This window comes from Eschrichtius robustus, chromosome 12, assembly GCF_028021215.1.
Source record: "Eschrichtius robustus isolate mEscRob2 chromosome 12, mEscRob2.pri, whole genome shotgun sequence".
Taxonomy (NCBI): domain Eukaryota; kingdom Metazoa; phylum Chordata; class Mammalia; order Artiodactyla; family Eschrichtiidae; genus Eschrichtius; species Eschrichtius robustus.
The window spans coordinates 64,591,987-64,609,926 of NC_090835.1; the positions used below are offsets into that span (position 1 = coordinate 64,591,987).

General features: G+C 41.7%; 2 protein-coding genes across 2 annotated transcripts in view; both read left to right on the forward strand.

Annotated features, from left to right (window-relative positions):
- The window catches only part of DST (dystonin), a 491,021-nt gene that overhangs the window by 402,139 nt on the left and 70,942 nt on the right, over positions 1-17,940 (forward strand). The window contains 8 exon segments of the mRNA XM_068559249.1: positions 5,908-6,069; positions 7,575-7,745; positions 10,139-10,305; positions 12,733-12,892; positions 13,093-13,419; positions 14,206-14,290; positions 15,400-15,641; positions 16,556-16,762. Of these exon segments, the coding sequence (XP_068415350.1) occupies positions 5,908-6,069; positions 7,575-7,745; positions 10,139-10,305; positions 12,733-12,892; positions 13,093-13,419; positions 14,206-14,290; positions 15,400-15,641; positions 16,556-16,762 (1,521 nt within the window).
- LOC137773261 (uncharacterized) lies at positions 194-2,378 on the forward strand. Its single transcript, XM_068557802.1, has one exon. It carries the CDS (start codon positions 1,038-1,040, stop codon positions 2,376-2,378), a length of 1,341 nt encoding a protein of 446 aa, XP_068413903.1. The 5' UTR covers positions 194-1,037.

Genomic DNA, 17,940 nt, shown 5'->3' on the forward strand with positions numbered 1-17,940 from the left:
GCTCGGGACGCCCGCCCGCCGCCTCCAGCTGCGCCTTTCAAGGCCGGCGGGGTCCCGGCTGCCCGAGCCTTAGAGGAAGCCCGGAGCTCTTCTCTGCTGCAGTTGCCTCAGGTGGATCCGTCGTCTTAAGGAGGATCAGATAAGAGTCTTTGAAAATGGCTTTTTTTTTTTTAAATTTAAGGGGAGTTTATAGTACACCGTGCTTTCTGTTTACTTTAAACGGTCGCTGGATTGTACTGGCCTGGCCGCCCAAAAGCCTATTTTTTCCTCTTTGGATAATTCTGAATAGTCTCGAAGAAGCTTAATATGGGTAGAAAGACTGCCTTTCGAAGCAAGATTATTTATAGCTACTCCCAAAAAGAGTAAAAGAAAATTTGAACTTTCTTACCGCATTAGACTTAACTTATTTTTCTCTGAAGACTTGTTCTGTGCCTTCATTGGAACAGTCCATGGTCCCTGGGTTTGTCTTTTAAGTTCCTGAACCTTGGTTTATTTATAAAAGAGATGGAGTTTTGCAGGACGTCTTTAAGTGGATTACAGTTAACCAGAGCACTGATGAAATTAACATTCAGCAGGTTAAGATGCTGGCTCCTTCGGAAATTTTAATCTGGAAATCTCAGATGCAAAATTAGAATAAAAAGGGAAATGGACCGACAATGGAATGTCCTGAGTGTTTGAGCCACTGTTAAGTGTATTATTTGTTTTCTTTTTTCTGTGTTTTGGAGTATGTGAAAGGGAACTCTGGGGGCCTTTCTGGGTAGGAGGAGGAAGGAGACTTCTATCCTCTGCTCTTGATGCACTTTATTTTTGAGAATCATTCTCAAACCACCAGGTAAAGGGAGGGTTGCAAAGTAGACCGGTGCCCTGCTGCTGGCCTTAAACACCTCATCTATGACGACGTGTGTTATGTGAGATGCGTCCTTGGGCTGGAGACACTTTATAGTTCTGTTCAGAAGTGTGCTTTGCTGAAAGATGCGTTGCCTTATTTCCCACTTTCTGTGTCAAGAGCTGCAATATTTGTTTTAACTGTCTCCAAAATGGGCAAGCCGCTGAGCAGACCGGACTGTTTACGTCAGAATCCCCCCTGTGTAGGGAAGGGAGAGGAAGAGGAGGACCTCAACATCGAGGACTGTTACGTCCCGCAGCGCTCCATCTACGACACGGTTAGGCTGAATGAGCAGATTGACTCTGGTTCCAAGGGGAGCCTGTCTTCCAGGCATTTCACAGATCGGACTTTACCCTACAGTCACAGAACACTGGATGTCAGTTCTTTATGCTCCAATGGTGCCCTTGCTTCTTCCAGTGCGTTTGAGCTGAGAGGCCGTGAAACTCACAAACTCGATGAAAAGATGATCTTTGATGCCCTCAAACTAAATAGCGATATCATCCGAAGCACGGGATTACCCAAAGCCAAATCTCACGCAGAAAAGAAAGAGCATAGACGGTCATGGCGAATGTTCGTCCCAGCCAATTTTATGGATTATGCAAACAAAAGTGAAAGCTCTTTTGTTGAACCCCCTGATCTGTCAGATGCTGTTACCAAGGCTGGCAAGTGCAGAGGGGGTAGTAATTCTCTCACGTCGGAGGAGGATGACTCTGGGTTATGCAGTCCTCCAGCCGAGAGGGAAGAAAAACAGGGCATTTTACCTGGAGACCCGTCCCGAATTAGAAGGTTGTCTTCTGCTGAAGATATTCACATAGCAGAGCAATATAGACCCTTTTTTTCTGTTAATTCCATCAGCGAACAGAAAATCCCCTTGCTTTCATGCAGAAGCGCCCACCTTGATGACAACTTCAAAACGATTTTACATGATGTTTCTCCACCAGAGGAAACAAAACGTGTCAACGGTCAAAGGGAAATCCTTGGTGAAAATTGCTGCCTGCAGAATGATGTCAAAGAGAGCACTCTTAAGGCTGACCCATTCATTTTGCCAAGAGAGGGAGAAAACAAGTGTATTTCTAACCCCGGAGAAGGAGGAAAAACATATGGACCAGGAGAATTACAAAGCACAGCACGAAGTAGGGAATTTATGGGAGGTTCTCCTGAGGATTTGGCTCTCCCTCACACAGATCTGGGGGGAAATGATGTAGATGGGGGTAGCGCAAGTTTAGTAGAAAACCTGACATTATTGACACAATACGATTTGGAAGAATCCAACGTAGCATCTCAAGAGGACATGGAGGCTCCCCTTTCGGCCCAGGAGATGGAGGCGATCCCTATGCAATGCTCTCCAAAATTCAGAGCAGTAAGAAAGAAAGCTGCTGCCCGAAAAACAAGGGCCCGGGCAGGAACCTTGGACCCTGTCTGTAATGGCTTTCACTCAGTTCAGGTAATTAACGGAGATGGGAAACTCTGTGATGCCCAAGGTCTGTGGTAGTGTTGTCAAGTGGCCACTGGTGTTTCCAATCATGGTCAATCCGGTCTTGTCTTTGGGAGAGGTTTGACTAGTACCCTACCAGATGACAGATATTGATAAGTTGATCATAACAACAAATTAATTAGGGACTGTTTTTGAGGAGCGTGATTATCCCCAGCTGTTTGGGGTCCTGCTCCTGGTTGTAGAGATGGTGGCTGATCCCTTTCATTTGAATGCCTCCACTGTGAATTTATGTTAGGCTTAGGCTTTTCCACAAATTGTGGTTTAAGACCCTGCCATTTAAGGGCAGTTATATTGGATTTATTAAGCTCCAGTGGGCTCAGTCAGGAAGGTACCAACACAGTATTGTTGTGGTCTGAGAAGTGCTCTCCTCAAATTGAGGACTTTTTACACGTGCTGAAAATGTTCTCTCAGTAGCTCTGCATGGGGGAGAGAGGTAATTGTGCTGTATTTTGCCCCTCACTTGTATAGCCCCTCACTTTTGGTAAGTGGTGGGTGAGGTAAGCAAGTAAAGCGTACTGCCTTGTAATAGGGAGAGGTTGGTTGTCAAGCCTGTAATTTTTTTCTTCCCACTTAGATTGACGTTCAGCTATTTTGGTCCTTTTCCTAAGCTCTTCTGGTAAACTTTGCCTCAGAGGTAATTTTATTTTATTTTAAGCTTCTCTTGTGTTTGTGTACTCATGGGTTAGATTGGGGGGGGGGAGGGTCTCTCTTCCTAGGTATTTTGTTACTGAGAGATAAGGAATTTGGACACTATGAGTCTATGAAATAATTGCTCTAATCAGGGATGCCCTTTCCATGAGGTTGCATTAAATGGCATGCTAGTTTGAAAGCTTAGCAGAGTACTTTTTTTTTTTTTTTACTGTAAAGTATTTTGCAGTTTATTTGTAGCAGGTAATTAAACTCTCAGGAGTACATAGATTCTTTAGTAGTTATCTTTTTTTAACCCTTAGTGTATTTTTGTTAGCACTTGAGAAAATTACCACAGACTCACCCAGAACTACGCTGATAGGCAACCCTGAAATTCATTTCTTTAAAACCAAGTCCAGGGGTTAAGGCAATTTACTGGAACGTTTTTATTAGGTTTTTGTTTTGTTTTGTTTTGCCCTGAAAATTAGCTGTGAGGGAGAATAAAACTTTTCCCTGAATCCTTATGTACCAGACAAGTTCCTGGAATTAAAAATGTAGCAGTTTCCCTCCCCCCTCTTTTTTTGGTAAGTAGTAAAACGTATCTACAGCTATTAGTTCCTAGAAATAGTAACTTGGAAAGTGGTATAGAAAAGAAGTAGGATCATAGCACCAAATTCTGTTTTCACTACCTTCCTGTAAGTTTCTATTGACTTATTAGGTAAATTAATGCCTTTTTAAAAAATCATGAAAGATGTATGGTAATTTTTTCCCAATGATTTGGGGAATTCTTATAATTCTTTGTTTATGTGTAGTTGACTTTTTATACTGAGTATTGTTATATAGAAAGAATTAGCCAGTGTGGAAACTGTCTGGATTTTCTGTGGAAGAAGTTTGGGCTTTTTGCTGAGAGGGGACTTTTAGAAGAGCTAATCATTTATTTGTTTGCTGTTCTTTAGTTTACTCATTCATACTGTAACACAGAAGTATCCTGTGTGCTGGGCTTGCTCCAGAGTCGGTGGAGTTTGTCTCTGGCAGCCTCTACATCTTTCAAAATTATTTTCCATACTGTGCCTGTAATTTTTTCTTAAGTCCTATTTTGATATTTGCTTTTATTGTTTTCATGTATTCTGTTTAACTGTTCATTCACTTGGACTGTTGATATACTTATATAGTGGCCTGTAGTATAATGACTCAGTGCCCCAAACCTTGTCTTACCTTAATCTCTAGCTGAAGCTTCCCTTCCTTAGTTAAATTAATTTATTTGCCTTCCTAGCATCCTTCAAGCCCTATATTAAAAACATTTGTATTATCTGTGAAAGAGTTGATGTACCCCCCCAGTATTATCTATTGAGGAGTTATCATCATATACCCCAAGGTATAAATAAAATTTTCTATACTGATATTCATTTGGCAAATCATTAACAGGTCCATATTACAAGCTAGGTACTGTGGTAGGTCCAGGGTATAGAACGACTATAAGGAAAAGAGAAATTTGTGCTTTCGTGGGACTTGCATTTTACCGTAATACATTAATTAGATCTTTTGCCAGTTACAGGCAGCGGGGCCTGTAAGTTGGGTGGGATGGAGAGTCGGCATGGAGAGTGCTGGAAGACTGCTGACAGTGTAGGCAGTGATCCAAGGGTGACCAGGGTTGCTGTGCCGGCCCTGTGTGATCAGATCCGTGGGGTGAGGCCTCGGTGCATCCTGCAAGCCCGTCAGCATCTTCACAGACGTTGAGGGGCTAGACGTGTAGGGCTCCACACTATTGCAGTGCCCATCTACCTCTTTTTTCTGTTCCTTACCCTGTATTTGCCCCTCTGGCTCACGTCATCTTCTTGTCAGTGACCCCCATTTCCAATTTGAGTCTCAAATGTCATTTGCCAGTTAGCAGCAGGCATCCTCGGAAGGGCCTATAAGGATTCTTGCCAGGAAGGCTCATCTTGGGCCCTTGTTATCATTTTGCTCCTTAGCATTTTCTATACCTTCTTTTTTTTTTTTTTTTAATTGAAGTATAGTTGACTTACAATGTTAATTTCTCCTGTACAGCAAAGTGACTCAGTTATACATATACATACATTCTTTTTTCTATTCTCTTCTATCATGGTTTATCACAGGATATTGAATACAGTTCCCTGTGCTCTACAGTAAGGGAACTCGTTTATCCATCCTATACGTAATAGTTTGCATCTACTAACTCTAAACTCCCAGTGCATCCCTCCCCCCACCTTGGCAACCACAAGTCTGTTCTTGCTCTCTTTTTTAAATTAATTAATTAATTAATTTTTGGTTGCATTGGGTCTTCGTTGCTGCATGCGGGCTTTCTCTAGTTGCGGCGAGGGGGAGCTACTCTTTGTTGCGGTGCCCGAACTTCTCATTGCAGTGGCTTCTCTTGTTGCGAAGCATGGGCCCTAGGCGCGTGGGCTTCAGTAGTTGTGGCTTGTGGGCTCTAGAGCACAGGCTCAGTAGTTATGGTGCACGGGCTTAGTTGCTTCACGGCATGTGGGATCTTCCCAGACCAGGGATCGAACCTGTGTCCCCTGCATTGGCAGGTGGATTCTTAACCACTGCGCCACCAGGGAAGTCCCACAAGTCTGTTCTCCATGTCTGTGAGTCTGTTTCTGCTTCGTAGATAAGTTCATTTGTGTCATATTTTAGATTCCACATGTAAGTGATATCATATGGTATTTATCGTTCTCTTTCTGACCTGAGTGGTTTTGATAACGTTGTGAATTTATATTTAGTTTACTTTCTCATTATTATTCGTAAAGCAGCTATAACACATGACTAGGCAACAAAAATGATCTTTATTTCTAATAATCTATACCTGATGATTGGACAGATGTTTATATTTGGTGGCTGTTAGGTACTATAATTCATATAATTATTCTTTCCAATGCAGGTGTTCCAAAAAGAAGAGATTGAACCCTTGCAGGTTAAACAGCAGGATGTGAACTGGCTGGGTCAAGGCCTCGTTCAGAGTGCCGCTAAGGGCACCAGCACCCAGGCCTTGGAGCGGGACCTGGACAATGCCAGTGCGCGATGGAAGACCCTCAACAAGAAGGTGACGTTGCCGCCCCCTTCGTTGTCATTTCTGTGGATTGTTCTTCTCCAGCATTTGCTGTGACCACCAGTCGTATTTCTAGTAGCCAAGCTTCCCTAAACCTGCCTGTTCCTTGACATCCCCATGAACTGATAGCCCACCCTAGATGCCCCCAGGGCTTGCTGGGCAGCACAGATGCAGGAAGGACCTCCCCCACCCACCGCCCCCTTTGAGGATAGGGACCCGGCCGCACAGCTGTGACAGCAGGCGGCCAGGATCCTGGCCCTGAGCTGGTGGGAGCACACGCACCTCTAAGGGCACAGGGGCTACTTGGCTCCATAATCAGTGTCCCATAGGGATCTGGGCTCCCTGTTGCCAGATCGTTTACTTATTTTGCAAAGAACTTGGAACTCTCACTTTTTATGTGAAACCTAATTTTCAGATGTCAGCAACTCACTCACACTGTGTAATAGGTCACACAGTACAGCTGTGTGTCTGTTTGCCCTGGACTAAGGGTTTGCACCTCGCTATAGATCATTAAGTCCAAATACCATTTTACTGATGAGATGTAGATCCCACCTTTTTCTAAATGCCCATGATGGAAAACACTGGAAAATAATGCTCTGATGTCTTAAGAAGGTGATGCTGACGCACAGTGGCAGCTCTTTATGTGACAGAAATGATCAGAAAAGGGTTTCGGGATGGCAGTGCTCGTCTAGTGGTGGTAGTGGTGGGGGATTGTTCTTGGAGTTTTCCTTGCGTTGAAATCTTAAGCAGTGGCTGGATCTCAGAATGACATTTATCCTTCTTTAGAGTTTGGTTCATACCGCAGCACTCCTCAAATACAACTGGGATGCAGTGTCAGGTGTGAATACTTTCCATGGAGCTTAAAATATCTTGCCAACTACTTTTTCAGCCCAAAAAGAAAAGACCTTTGAGGGGGCAATAGGATATCTCTATGCAGGACACAGAGACTCCATTTACTGGGCGACAAAGGCCCTGGCTTGTCAAGAAAGGACTCTATAGAGCTTGGATCTAGCAGAATTTAATTGGATACTTCATAGTTATTTTGCCTAGCAGAACGTAATTCTGATTCCCTCCACAATAATATTGTTGTTTAAGTCTTAGTCTTTAAAAAAATATTCAACAGTAGGAAATAAAGAATGAATCCCAGGGATAATGATAAAAATGAATAAAGCACTGTTTCTTTCAGTAACCTTAAAATATTTGAACCATTCATTGCTGATCATAAATGTACTGGATACTTCCAAAATCTCAAAGGCTTCCCCTTTTGCACTGACTGGTTGAGATGGCAACCTTATCTCCTTGGCTTACTTGCTAAGTTTGAGTTTGTCTCCTTTCCATCTGTATCCTGCCCACTAGCAATGCTTTGGGTGAATTTTAAGTGAGAAGGAAAAGAAAATTTGTGACCAAATGGGAAGATGAGCATGGAAAGTGTTGGCTGGTGGGCAAATTTCATTTTTCCTGAACGCAGTAGATAACTGGGGATCCCTGGTGCTGTGCAGGTGGCCCAGCGAGCAGCCCAGCTGCAGGAGGCCCTGCTGCACTGCGGGAGGTTCCAGGACGCCCTGGAGTCCCTACTCAGCTGGATGGTGGACACCGAGGAGCTTGTGGCCAATCAGAAGCCCCCATCGGCTGAGTTCAAGGTGGTGAAGGCCCAGATACAAGAGCAGAAGGTAAGTTAGCGGAGCTTTCGTACTGTTTCATGTTAAATCTTAACAATGAGAGTAAAAGTTTACCTTGGTGACTCTCTTTATTTGTGTTAATAGGATATCCTCGTTAACTGGTAATCAATGCTCTAGACATTGTTTTGTTAGTCATTCAACAAATATTTGTGGACCATCTGCCACAGGTCAGCCATCGTTCCAGGTGCTGGAGATATATCATTAAATACAAACCATAGACGTTCCTCATCAAGTTTAAGGTTTAGTGGGAAGGGAGGAACAGGGAGAGAGAGACAGTAAACAAAGTAAACACGTAAATGGTGTTACATTAGCCATTGATAAATAACACTGGGATGGGAGATAAGAGTTATTAGCAAGAGACAGAGCGCGAGGGTGGGGGACAGTAAGTGCTGAGTGGAGGGGTGTGTGTGTACAATTTTAAATAATAGTGTAGTTGAGTTTGAAGACATCACTTACCGAAAAGGTGACTTCAAACAGAAATATCGTTGTTCTCCTGTGTATTAGGTTGATGCACATGCAATTACCTATTTTATAGAGTCAGTATGGGCAGTTTGTTATGGTTCAGCCTGTACTGACATGGCAGAGAGTTGATTCACATATGCTGAGAACCGTGCCGCTGTGTCTTTTGATTCTGCAAATACAGGACCCAGTTGGAAAGACACTTCTTAGAGGGATGGTGACCACTTGGGGCCACATGTACAATTTTTGTGGTCATGAGGAAGCATTTAGTGACCTGTCCAGTATTGATTTGTCAGCCATGACTTGAAATGACACATGGGGGGGTGGCGCCTGGCACACAGCACGCTGATAAGGCTTCTCTTTAAAAAGACGGGACCTTTAAAAAGAAGAGACTGGATTAAGAGGCTTAACTGGGTTTTGACATCCAGTACTACTCTCTCTAAAAATTCTTCAAAGACTTTAGTGTCTTGGGAAATTAACTTATTAGAAATAGATTTACAGGTGTGGATTAAAGAAATATAACAGGAAACACATTGCATTTGTTTGATTTTTGAAAAAATATGGTAATATATAATAATAGATAATAAAATAATATGTATGTATAATTTATATAATGTAATAAATATATAATATAATCTGGTGTTAAATATAATAATATAATTGCTACCATTCACAATTTAATTTAAACATTTATTATTTGCCCAGAGTTAATGAACTATGCTCAGCCAACAAAACCTGTCTATTGATTTTGCTTTCTTAATTGCTAGAAGCTGTTCGTTAAAGTGTACCGAAAGTAATCCACTTAATTGTTCTCTTTACTGCCTAAACCATCTGTTGTACTTTGATATTTATGATGACTCTGACCTGTGTCAAGAGAGGGCATCTCTTCCCCTTCTCTTTGGCCCTGTTCCCCTCCCTTCCTGCTGTGGTGGCCTTGATCCCAAAGTGACAGTGAGAAAATACCCTTCCAGCTTGTTACTTCTGGGTGACTGTCTGTGCCTTTGGTCCTTAGGCATCCGTCAGGGTCAGGTTAAGGAAGCAATGCGGTACTCAGCATTCTGTACACCTGTGCCTTCCTCACTGCTCTTCACACAGGGCCTGGGGTTTGCACTTATTCCTGAAATACTTGCTTTGATTCATTGGAGGAAGGGAATCCTGATTTCTGGCTACCTACGTCAAACACTCCCTTCCAGGCTTCTCAAAATGAAGCATTAAATTGAATTTTTTTCCACAGCTCAATCCTGAAATATTAGTCTTCTTTAGCCAGCTTTGGGGATTTCTGACATGTTTCCCCCTCGGTTCATTGTGGAAATGATATTTAAAGGCTCTTTTTAGTTTTCATCCTTGTAAAGAATTTTAGGAGCTATCTTACCCCCTAAAAGCAACCAAGAGCCTCTAGTTGTAGCCTCACTAGCTTGTGAACTTGGTCTGACTTTCAACTTCCCTTCCGCGGTGGATTGTTTAACAAGGGAAAAGGTTTTGAAAACAGTGATGATTTATAGTGACCTTTTCTATCTCAACGGGACAGATCACTGTTGATTGTTTAGGGCATTCCCATTTCATTATAATAATTGGGATTTTGCGCTATCAGTGCAGAGGGGTTATCCTAAGCGGCACATTCTACTCCATTACTTTATATTAACAAGTTAATAACGAATGGTTCAGTGGCCTTATCAATATTTGTTTTATTTAGTGTGAAAAGCTGCCACCACAATGTTTGACACAATAGTAATGAATCGTTAAACAAAATGAGTTTTTTTGAAAAAATCCTACTTCTCAGGTCCTTTTGTATGTGAATCCACACAAAGTTATTTTTGTTACATATCCAAAGTACTTTGTGTATGTTTTTCATATGTTGATAAAATTACCGCTTTGTTTCCTTTCTTTTTATTTATTTTTTTAAAAATTTACTATTTTGTCTTAAGCTTCTCCAGAGATTGTTGGATGACCGCAAATCTACTGTGGAGGTGATCAAACGGGAAGGAGAAAAAATTGCCGCCACAGCAGAACCTGCGGATAAAGTGAAGATTTTGAAACAACTGAGTCTCTTGGATAGCAGATGGGCGGCCTTGCTTAATAAGGCTGAAACAAGGTAAATGCTTCCAGTCTTTGGAAAGAGCAGCAATGGCTTTCATACTGATTTCTTGTATTTTGGTAATACTTTTCTTCAAATTGTTATTTTCCTGTGTTTATCATATATGTGAACATGGAGGGCAAGGGCTATGGCACCTCTGTCCTTATTCCCCCGATGGGGATGTCCTGTAGTCTCCAAATCTATCCCAACTCTTAAGAAGAGTATTTCCCTTGGGAGGTCATTCGTTTATTCATTTATAATGTAGTTATCGCCTGCCTACCGTGCATCAGGCAGAGCTGGGCCTTCCGCAGGGGTGCGCTGGTCAGATCATCCCTGCCCTCAGACAAGGGACAGCCTAGCAGGGTTTCGTAGCCATTGAAGACTAATGACAAATGTGATGGTTCAAAGTGAAACCTGGGCACGGGGTGCTGTGGAAGCAGAGAACAGGAGGAACCTGGCCTGGGGCAGGAAAGTGACAGCTAAGCTCTGTTTTAAAGGAGGAGTGGGAGTTATCTGGGAAGTGAGGCAGGTGGAGGGCACTGTGACGTTTACCAGGGCTGGAAGCTGGAGCGTGGCTCCACCGGGGCTTCATTACACTTTGTTTTCTTTACTTTTTAATTTTTTTAATTGAAATATAGTTGATGAATTTCTGCTGTACAGCAAAGTGACTCAGTTATACATATGTATACATTCTTTTTTAAAATATTCTTTTCCATTATGGTTTATCATAGGATATTGAATATAGTTCTTTCTTCATTCTCTTCACTGGCACCACATTGACCGATGTCAAGTTGTAGCTACATTGAAGTGTACACTGGCTGGGTTGGAAATAGATGACCCACTGAAGAGATTGAGCATCTCCATACATTCCTACCTTCTTTGGAACTAAGATGGTGCAGAGAAGGGTTTGTCCAATCTTGAATTACAGAGTAGAAGGAGTTACCATTCTAGGACCATTGAATAAGGGGCTCCGAAGGAGGCTGGAAGTTTCATGTTATTCTTTAATGTGTGTCAGTAGATCATTCCTTCTGTGTAATGCCCCAGAATTACTGCCATGGGAGAGACTCTCAGTACTTTTTTTTAATAAATGAAAGTCTAGATCTCTGCTTTACTCCCATGACTGTCCTTTTTTTTCCTAAACCTTCCTCACAGAGGTATTAAGTGGAGGGATGGTGGTGATGCTATGATTCACACACAGACTAATAGATTCCCTTACAATTTAAATCATAGTCAATTAAACCTAGTTGCAAAATAGTTCTTTCCAGTGATTCTAGGTGATTGGATATTAGAATTTTAAAAAAAGAGTCATAAATAGTGATAATCCAGAAGTCAAAAATAATGTAGTAATTTTATTCATTTTTTTAAAAAGATCAAATGTATTTCAACTGAAGGTTTTAAAAATATATGCATATGTAATTTGTGATATGAAGGTATAGAAATTATGTTCGGTAGCATGTACCAGTTGTCCATAATTCCCTTTGTCCCCATAGAAAGCTCATTTCTCAAATCATGTAATTCTCTAAGAATTAAACATGATAACAGGTTAAGACAGCAGCTCTTGGTCCCAGCAGAAATAATTCACAGGATTGGATACGGAATCAGGTCCTCTGTATACCGACCAGCGCAATCACTTGCCGTAGATAAAAACCGAGGACAGTGCAAGTAGGTTTTAACTTACGTGGTACCTTTTTAAGGGAGGAAACAATGGGTTTTCTAAAAGCATTCAAACTCTGTTACAAGTGAAAGTCTAAGGAATATTTCTCCTCTTTCATGATATTTTAGTCCATAAAATATTAACTCTTGCCTCGGGGAAATGTACCTGACAGTGTACTTTTTAAAGGAGGACTCACTAGTAATTCCAGCACAGGGGATGCTATAGTTATTCTTCAAAACTTAAATCTAATTTTGACCATTTGATTAAAGCAATCTCAGTAACTGATGCTCCGATTGAAGTTAACTATGATATAAAACACAGAAAATATGTTCAGTAAGTATTACCTATTACTGTCATTATTATGGCTACTATTTATAACATTAGTATGATTATACCTATTATTATTGTAAGTATTACAACCAGGTTACTTAAGACTTTCACAGGATTCAGGCACCTGAGGTTGATGTGTTGTTCAGCTTTACTTTTATTTAATAGGAGAACTATTTTTTAAAGTTTTTCATAGATATTTCTTTTTTTTTGGCCATTTCACGTGGCTTGTGGGATCTTAGTTCCCCGACCAGGGATCGAACCCCGGCCCCTGGCAGTGGAAGCATGGAGAATAGGAGAACTATTTTAAAGTGTCCTCTCTGTGTGAGAGATTTTAATTTTAACGTTAGATGTTTCCTACAAAAACTGTTTGGAGTGGAACGCAGGAGCACGAGTGAAGATTTCTGTTGACAGTTTCCCACGTTTCCCATCCCTGAATGACCTTCCTCTTGGCACGTTTTCAGGAATCGTCAGTTGGAAGGTATCTCAGTGGTAGCACAGCAGTTTCACGAAACCTTAGAACCACTGAATGAGTGGCTGACAACCACAGAAAAGAGGCTGGCGAATAGCGAACCCATTGGAACCCAAGCGTCCAAGCTGGAGGAACAAATTGCCCAGCACAAAGTAAGGTTCCCATCACAACGTTAGTGAGATCCAGTTTTCCATGCCCTTTGTGGTTTTAGGACATGCATTTGAGTTTTGTACTGTTGTGTGATGCATCAGTGCAACCTTAAGACCCATTTCATGTGTCATCTTTTTGTTCAATTTATGTTGTCATTTTTATTTGTCCATTCTTTTTGTTTCCTTTTTTAAACTTTATTTAGGCCTTGGAAGATGACATCAACCATCATAATAAACATTTACACCAGGCCGTTAGCATTGGCCAGTCCTTAAAGGTTTTGAGCTCCAGGGAGGATAAAGATATGGTGCAGAGTAAATTAGACTCCTCTCAAGTGTGGTACATTGAGATTCAAGAGAAAAGCCACGGCAGGTCTGAGCTTCTCCAGCAGGCTCTGTGTAATGCTAAGATTTTTGGGGAAGATGAAGTGGAGCTGATGAACTGGCTGAGTGAAGTGCATGACAAGCTGAGGAGACTCTCGGTCCAGGATTCCAGCCCTGAGGGGCTGTGGACACAGCAGGCTGAGCTGCGGGTATTTTGATTTATTTTATTTCATTTTTTTAATTTCAGTTGTCCTCATTTTCTCAGTCTTCCTTATTTCTGTATTATTTTATGTTCACTATGATTTAGGTGAGTTGCTGTACTCAAAGAAGACATTGCCTACGTATACAGTGACTTTTTTTTAATGGAAGTATAGTTGATTTACAATGTTGTGTTAGTTTCAGGTGTACGGCATAGGGATTCAGTATATATATATATATATATATACACACACACACACACATACACATATATATATATGTTTATGTATATATATGTGTGTGTATATATATATATATATATATATATATATATATATATATATACACACTTTTTCAGATTCTTTTCCCATATAGGTTATTACAAAGTATTGAGCAGAGTTCCCTGTGCTGTACTGTAGGTCCTTGTTGTTTATCTATTTTATATATAGTAAGTAGTGTTGTATTCAATTACTTTTAATGAAGTCACATGTAAGAAGAGATGTAATTTATCCAATAGCTGGATTGTTGACTTTTCATTTTGTTATTTCATCTTTGTATACAAAGACCCAAAATTAACCAGTACTCCAGTGTCTCCACATCGCCCATTTTCTGAAGAGGGGAGTAAATTATGATAGGTGAACTGAGACATGGGCACAGTGGTGGAAAAAAGATGGGTAAACATGAGAACAGTGAGGAATATTTGAAAAGGTGTTTCCTCAAATAAGATTAACTGATAATGCCAATGCTTATTTAAATTTATTTTTTTCCCCCGCATAAAAATGGTACCTGTGTTTTAGGTTCTGCAAGAGGACATCCTACTCAGAAAACAAAATGTAGATCAGGCCTTACTAAATGGTTTAGAACTACTTAAACGAACAACAGGTGAGATACCTTTCAAATCAAATCCTCATGACGTGAGCATTTTGTGTTGCTTTCAAAATATTTTAGAGATGGGGGAAAAACACAGAGCACGCTGGAATTTTGGGGCCACTCCAAGACTTCATCCTGGGGAATGCTTTGAAGGCCGACCGAGGGGGTTTTGGACTATGATTTCATTGTTTTTCTCATGATCTCACTGAGTTTTTAATCGAAGTTTTGTGTATTACTCATAACACCAAGCATTGGTCAGAGAATCCCATGGCAGAGTGACATTAGTTTTCCACTTGTGGAAGGCAGTTGTTCTAGATGAACACATAGGTTGTAGACAGTTTTTTAAAATTTTAAGATAGGTGGCATTCAGTGACACATAGTGTGACTATACCCAGGCTTCATTTCTCTGTGTTTGAACTCACCAAGAAGACAGATATTACCTTGTTTTAGTAATTCCTTTGGCTGTAGGAATGTCTCATTGTGTTTATATACAATTCAGCACATGTGTGTGGTGGGGGACGGTACCATTCATTATGAATGGGAAGAATTTGATACAGTATCGAGAGCCTTGCACTTGGACTCTGAAGCCCAGGAAACAATTTCTCTGTGTCTCTGAAAATTAAATAGAGGCAGGTGAGGATCTATTGGAATAGTGCAGGTGAGTTTATTATTTTTAACACACACACACATGCATAGATTATACATATATAAATGTATATATGTGGCAGGCACTATTCTAAACATTTTGCAAATACAAACTCACTGAATTTTTATCACAACTTTATGAAGTAGGTTCTATTCGTAATGCTAAGTAACCAGGGGCACAGAGAGAGGTGAGGTTTCTTGTGCAAGGTAATAAGTCACAAACTCAGTATGCAAACCCAGGCAGTTTTTAACCCCGATGCTTGAAAATGGAAAGACCATACAGATAGTTGCAAAGGTGGTGCTTTCCACATAGCCCTTTATAGTTTTTATGTTTGCATTTTCAGAGCTGTTTACATTCGCCAGATATCCTCAGAAAAATTCAAACCTAGGAAGGGGCTTTTCTTGGGTCAGAACTTCTTTAGCTGAAGAATTCTTCTTCCCCTTTCATGAGATATGACATGCCTTTGAAATTCTAGGTGATGAAGTTTTAATAATTCAAGATAAATTGGAAGCCATTAAAGCGAGGTACCAAGACATCACTAAACTGAGCACGGACGTCGCCAAGACCCTGGAGCAGGCACTGCAGCTCGCGAGGCGGCTGCACTCCACGCACGAGGGGCTGTGCGCCTGGCTGGACAAGGTGGAGGTCGAGTTGCTTTCGTACGAAACGCAGGTTCTGAAGGGAGAAGCCTCCAGCCAAGCACACGCAAGGCAAAAAGTACGCTCCGATTTATACACTCTTTGGATCCGCTTGTTATCTCTCAGGGAGCCTTATTCACACAGGGGCGAAGTGATATTTATCACGTGTCATTACTAATATACTTAAGGATGCCTTGGTGGGCGGGGACCCAACAGAAATTGGCAGCAGATCAGCTACTTAAACTTTTAGGAGCCCAGACATGAAAACAGCATATTGTCATTTGTTTCTCGAATCTTATAGAAACAGAATGATGCAAACAGAAAAAAAAAAAAAAAAAAGGAAAATGGTCACTGTTTCAGAGATACACGTAATTTGGTTAGAATAGTGATACCTTTATAAGATAGATGCCAAGCATGAGGTGGCTTTTCTAATTATATTGCAAGAGTGGTATTCTCTCATGCCGATCATCCTCCTTCTCAGAGTTTTCCGCCTCGGTTTTTATCATCCCTGAAGTACGATCACACCTGGGTGAAGGCAGTCCGGGAGGTCAGGTCCACTGAGCCTATAATGATTCAACTGGGATGATTTAAAGCCAGTGTGTCCTCGTTTTGAGGGTCACTTGATTCTGGTTTGGACTTTCCTCTTTAGTTTTCTGGTACCTGATTACTTCGAGGTTACCAGCAAGCTGGATTAACTTGCTGGGTTAACTTGCCGGGTTCGGGTTCCCAATTTTTAAACGTTTATATTACATTTCAAAGCTAAAGTCTTGCCATGTTGACAAAGGAAGTGTTCTTTGGAACTTCTCAGGGGAACACTTTCCTTTCTGCAAAATAGCTTTAAGTAACCAAGGGGTATAGAACGTAACTGGCACTAAGGGGATCCGTGCGTCACGTTGGCCTGTGAAGGGCTTTAGCCCCAAGGACAGTTAGAGGAGAAGCCCATTCAGACTTGGCGTTTCCCACAGGTTTGTGTTTCCTTCCTTCTGTTTTCAGGAGCTAAAGAAGGAAACTAAGAGCAGCAAAGCCCTGCTGGACTCCCTTAATGAAGTGAGCTCTGCTCTCCTGGAGCTGGTGCCCTGGAGGGCGAGGGAAGGGCTGGAAAAAATGGTGGCCGAGGACAACGACCGCTACCGCTTGGTGAGCGACACCATCACACAGAAGGTGGAGGAGATTGACGCGGCCATCCTGAGGTCCCAGCAGGTAGGCGAGCACTTGGGCGTCTGGGCAGTGCGTTTCCTCCACTTGCTCCCAGGGCCTCCACCTGATCAGAGATGACTGTGAGTGGTGCTTCCATTCATTGGTTATGCTTCCACAACGGAAGGGTTTTGAAAAGCATTTAGCTGGGCTACTTGGACATGTGAGTGCCGGGCAAGGCTCATCTCTACCTTGTTGGCAGCCATCTACCTCCTGGTCTCCCAGCCTCAGCAGGTCAGCCACTGGCAGGACTAGCGCCGTTCTCCTGCTGTCCAGACAAAATGCCTTTTGTGTACACGTGTGCATGCTGCTCATGTTAATTTTATGCCCTGGCTGCGTCTAATCTGTGTGTGAGTAAATATTTTGAGATATCGTGTAAGTCACTATTAACTGTTCCTTGATGTACATGGCAAAGAAAGGCTGAATTCTTTCTAAAAAGGAAACAGTTGTGTTGGTGATGTAGTTTTTTTTTCTGAAGATGACTGAAAGGGGAAAAAAATGATCGTTGCTGACCTGTCTGCAACTCGTATGGTTTCTGGTTCCAGAGAGTTTTATAGGCCCCACCCCTTAGCCACAGCTCTCTCAGAAGACTGTGGGCAACGAGGAGAGGGTCCTGGATCTAGAAGCTTGTAATACATGTTTTGATTAACTTTTATTGAAATCTCTGAATATTTATATTAAGTCATCAGCCTCTTGTTGCAGACTTGCTCTGACAGAGTTAGTAGGGTTCTGCTGTGTACTGTGGAGCAGGGCTTGGGAAGGTGGATGACTCAGCCTTTGCACATCCAAGCCAAGAGCAAGAAACACAAATCAAGCAGGTCGTGTGGAGCATCCAAGATTCATTCTCTAAGGCTGCCGTAAAAGTGTAATTTATCTAGTTCTAAAACATGGCGCCTCACTCCTCATTTCAGTGCCGTGCTCTGGAATCACAAAAGCCGATGGAATACAACGATAGCAAAAGGCCTGCCTCAGGCATTTTTGCGAGGGAGGCCTTCATGCCTGAGGAATGCATTTGCATGGCTCTGTTTTCAAAGTTTGGAGGAATTTGTATGCCTCATTATCATAGGAAAATAAGCGTGTTTATTTGTGAAGTTTATTCAACTATTTGAAAAGAGTTGGCTTGTTTTTCACCAGAATTTCTTTCGACCTTTCATAGTTGGCACTGAAGACTTCTCTAAATAGCA

Bases quoted from the DNA above. Each gene is read 5' to 3' on its own strand.
- LOC137773261 (XM_068557802.1), top strand. From the start codon at position 1,038: ATGGGCAAGCCGCTGAGCAGACCGGACTGTTTACGTCAGAATCCCCCC.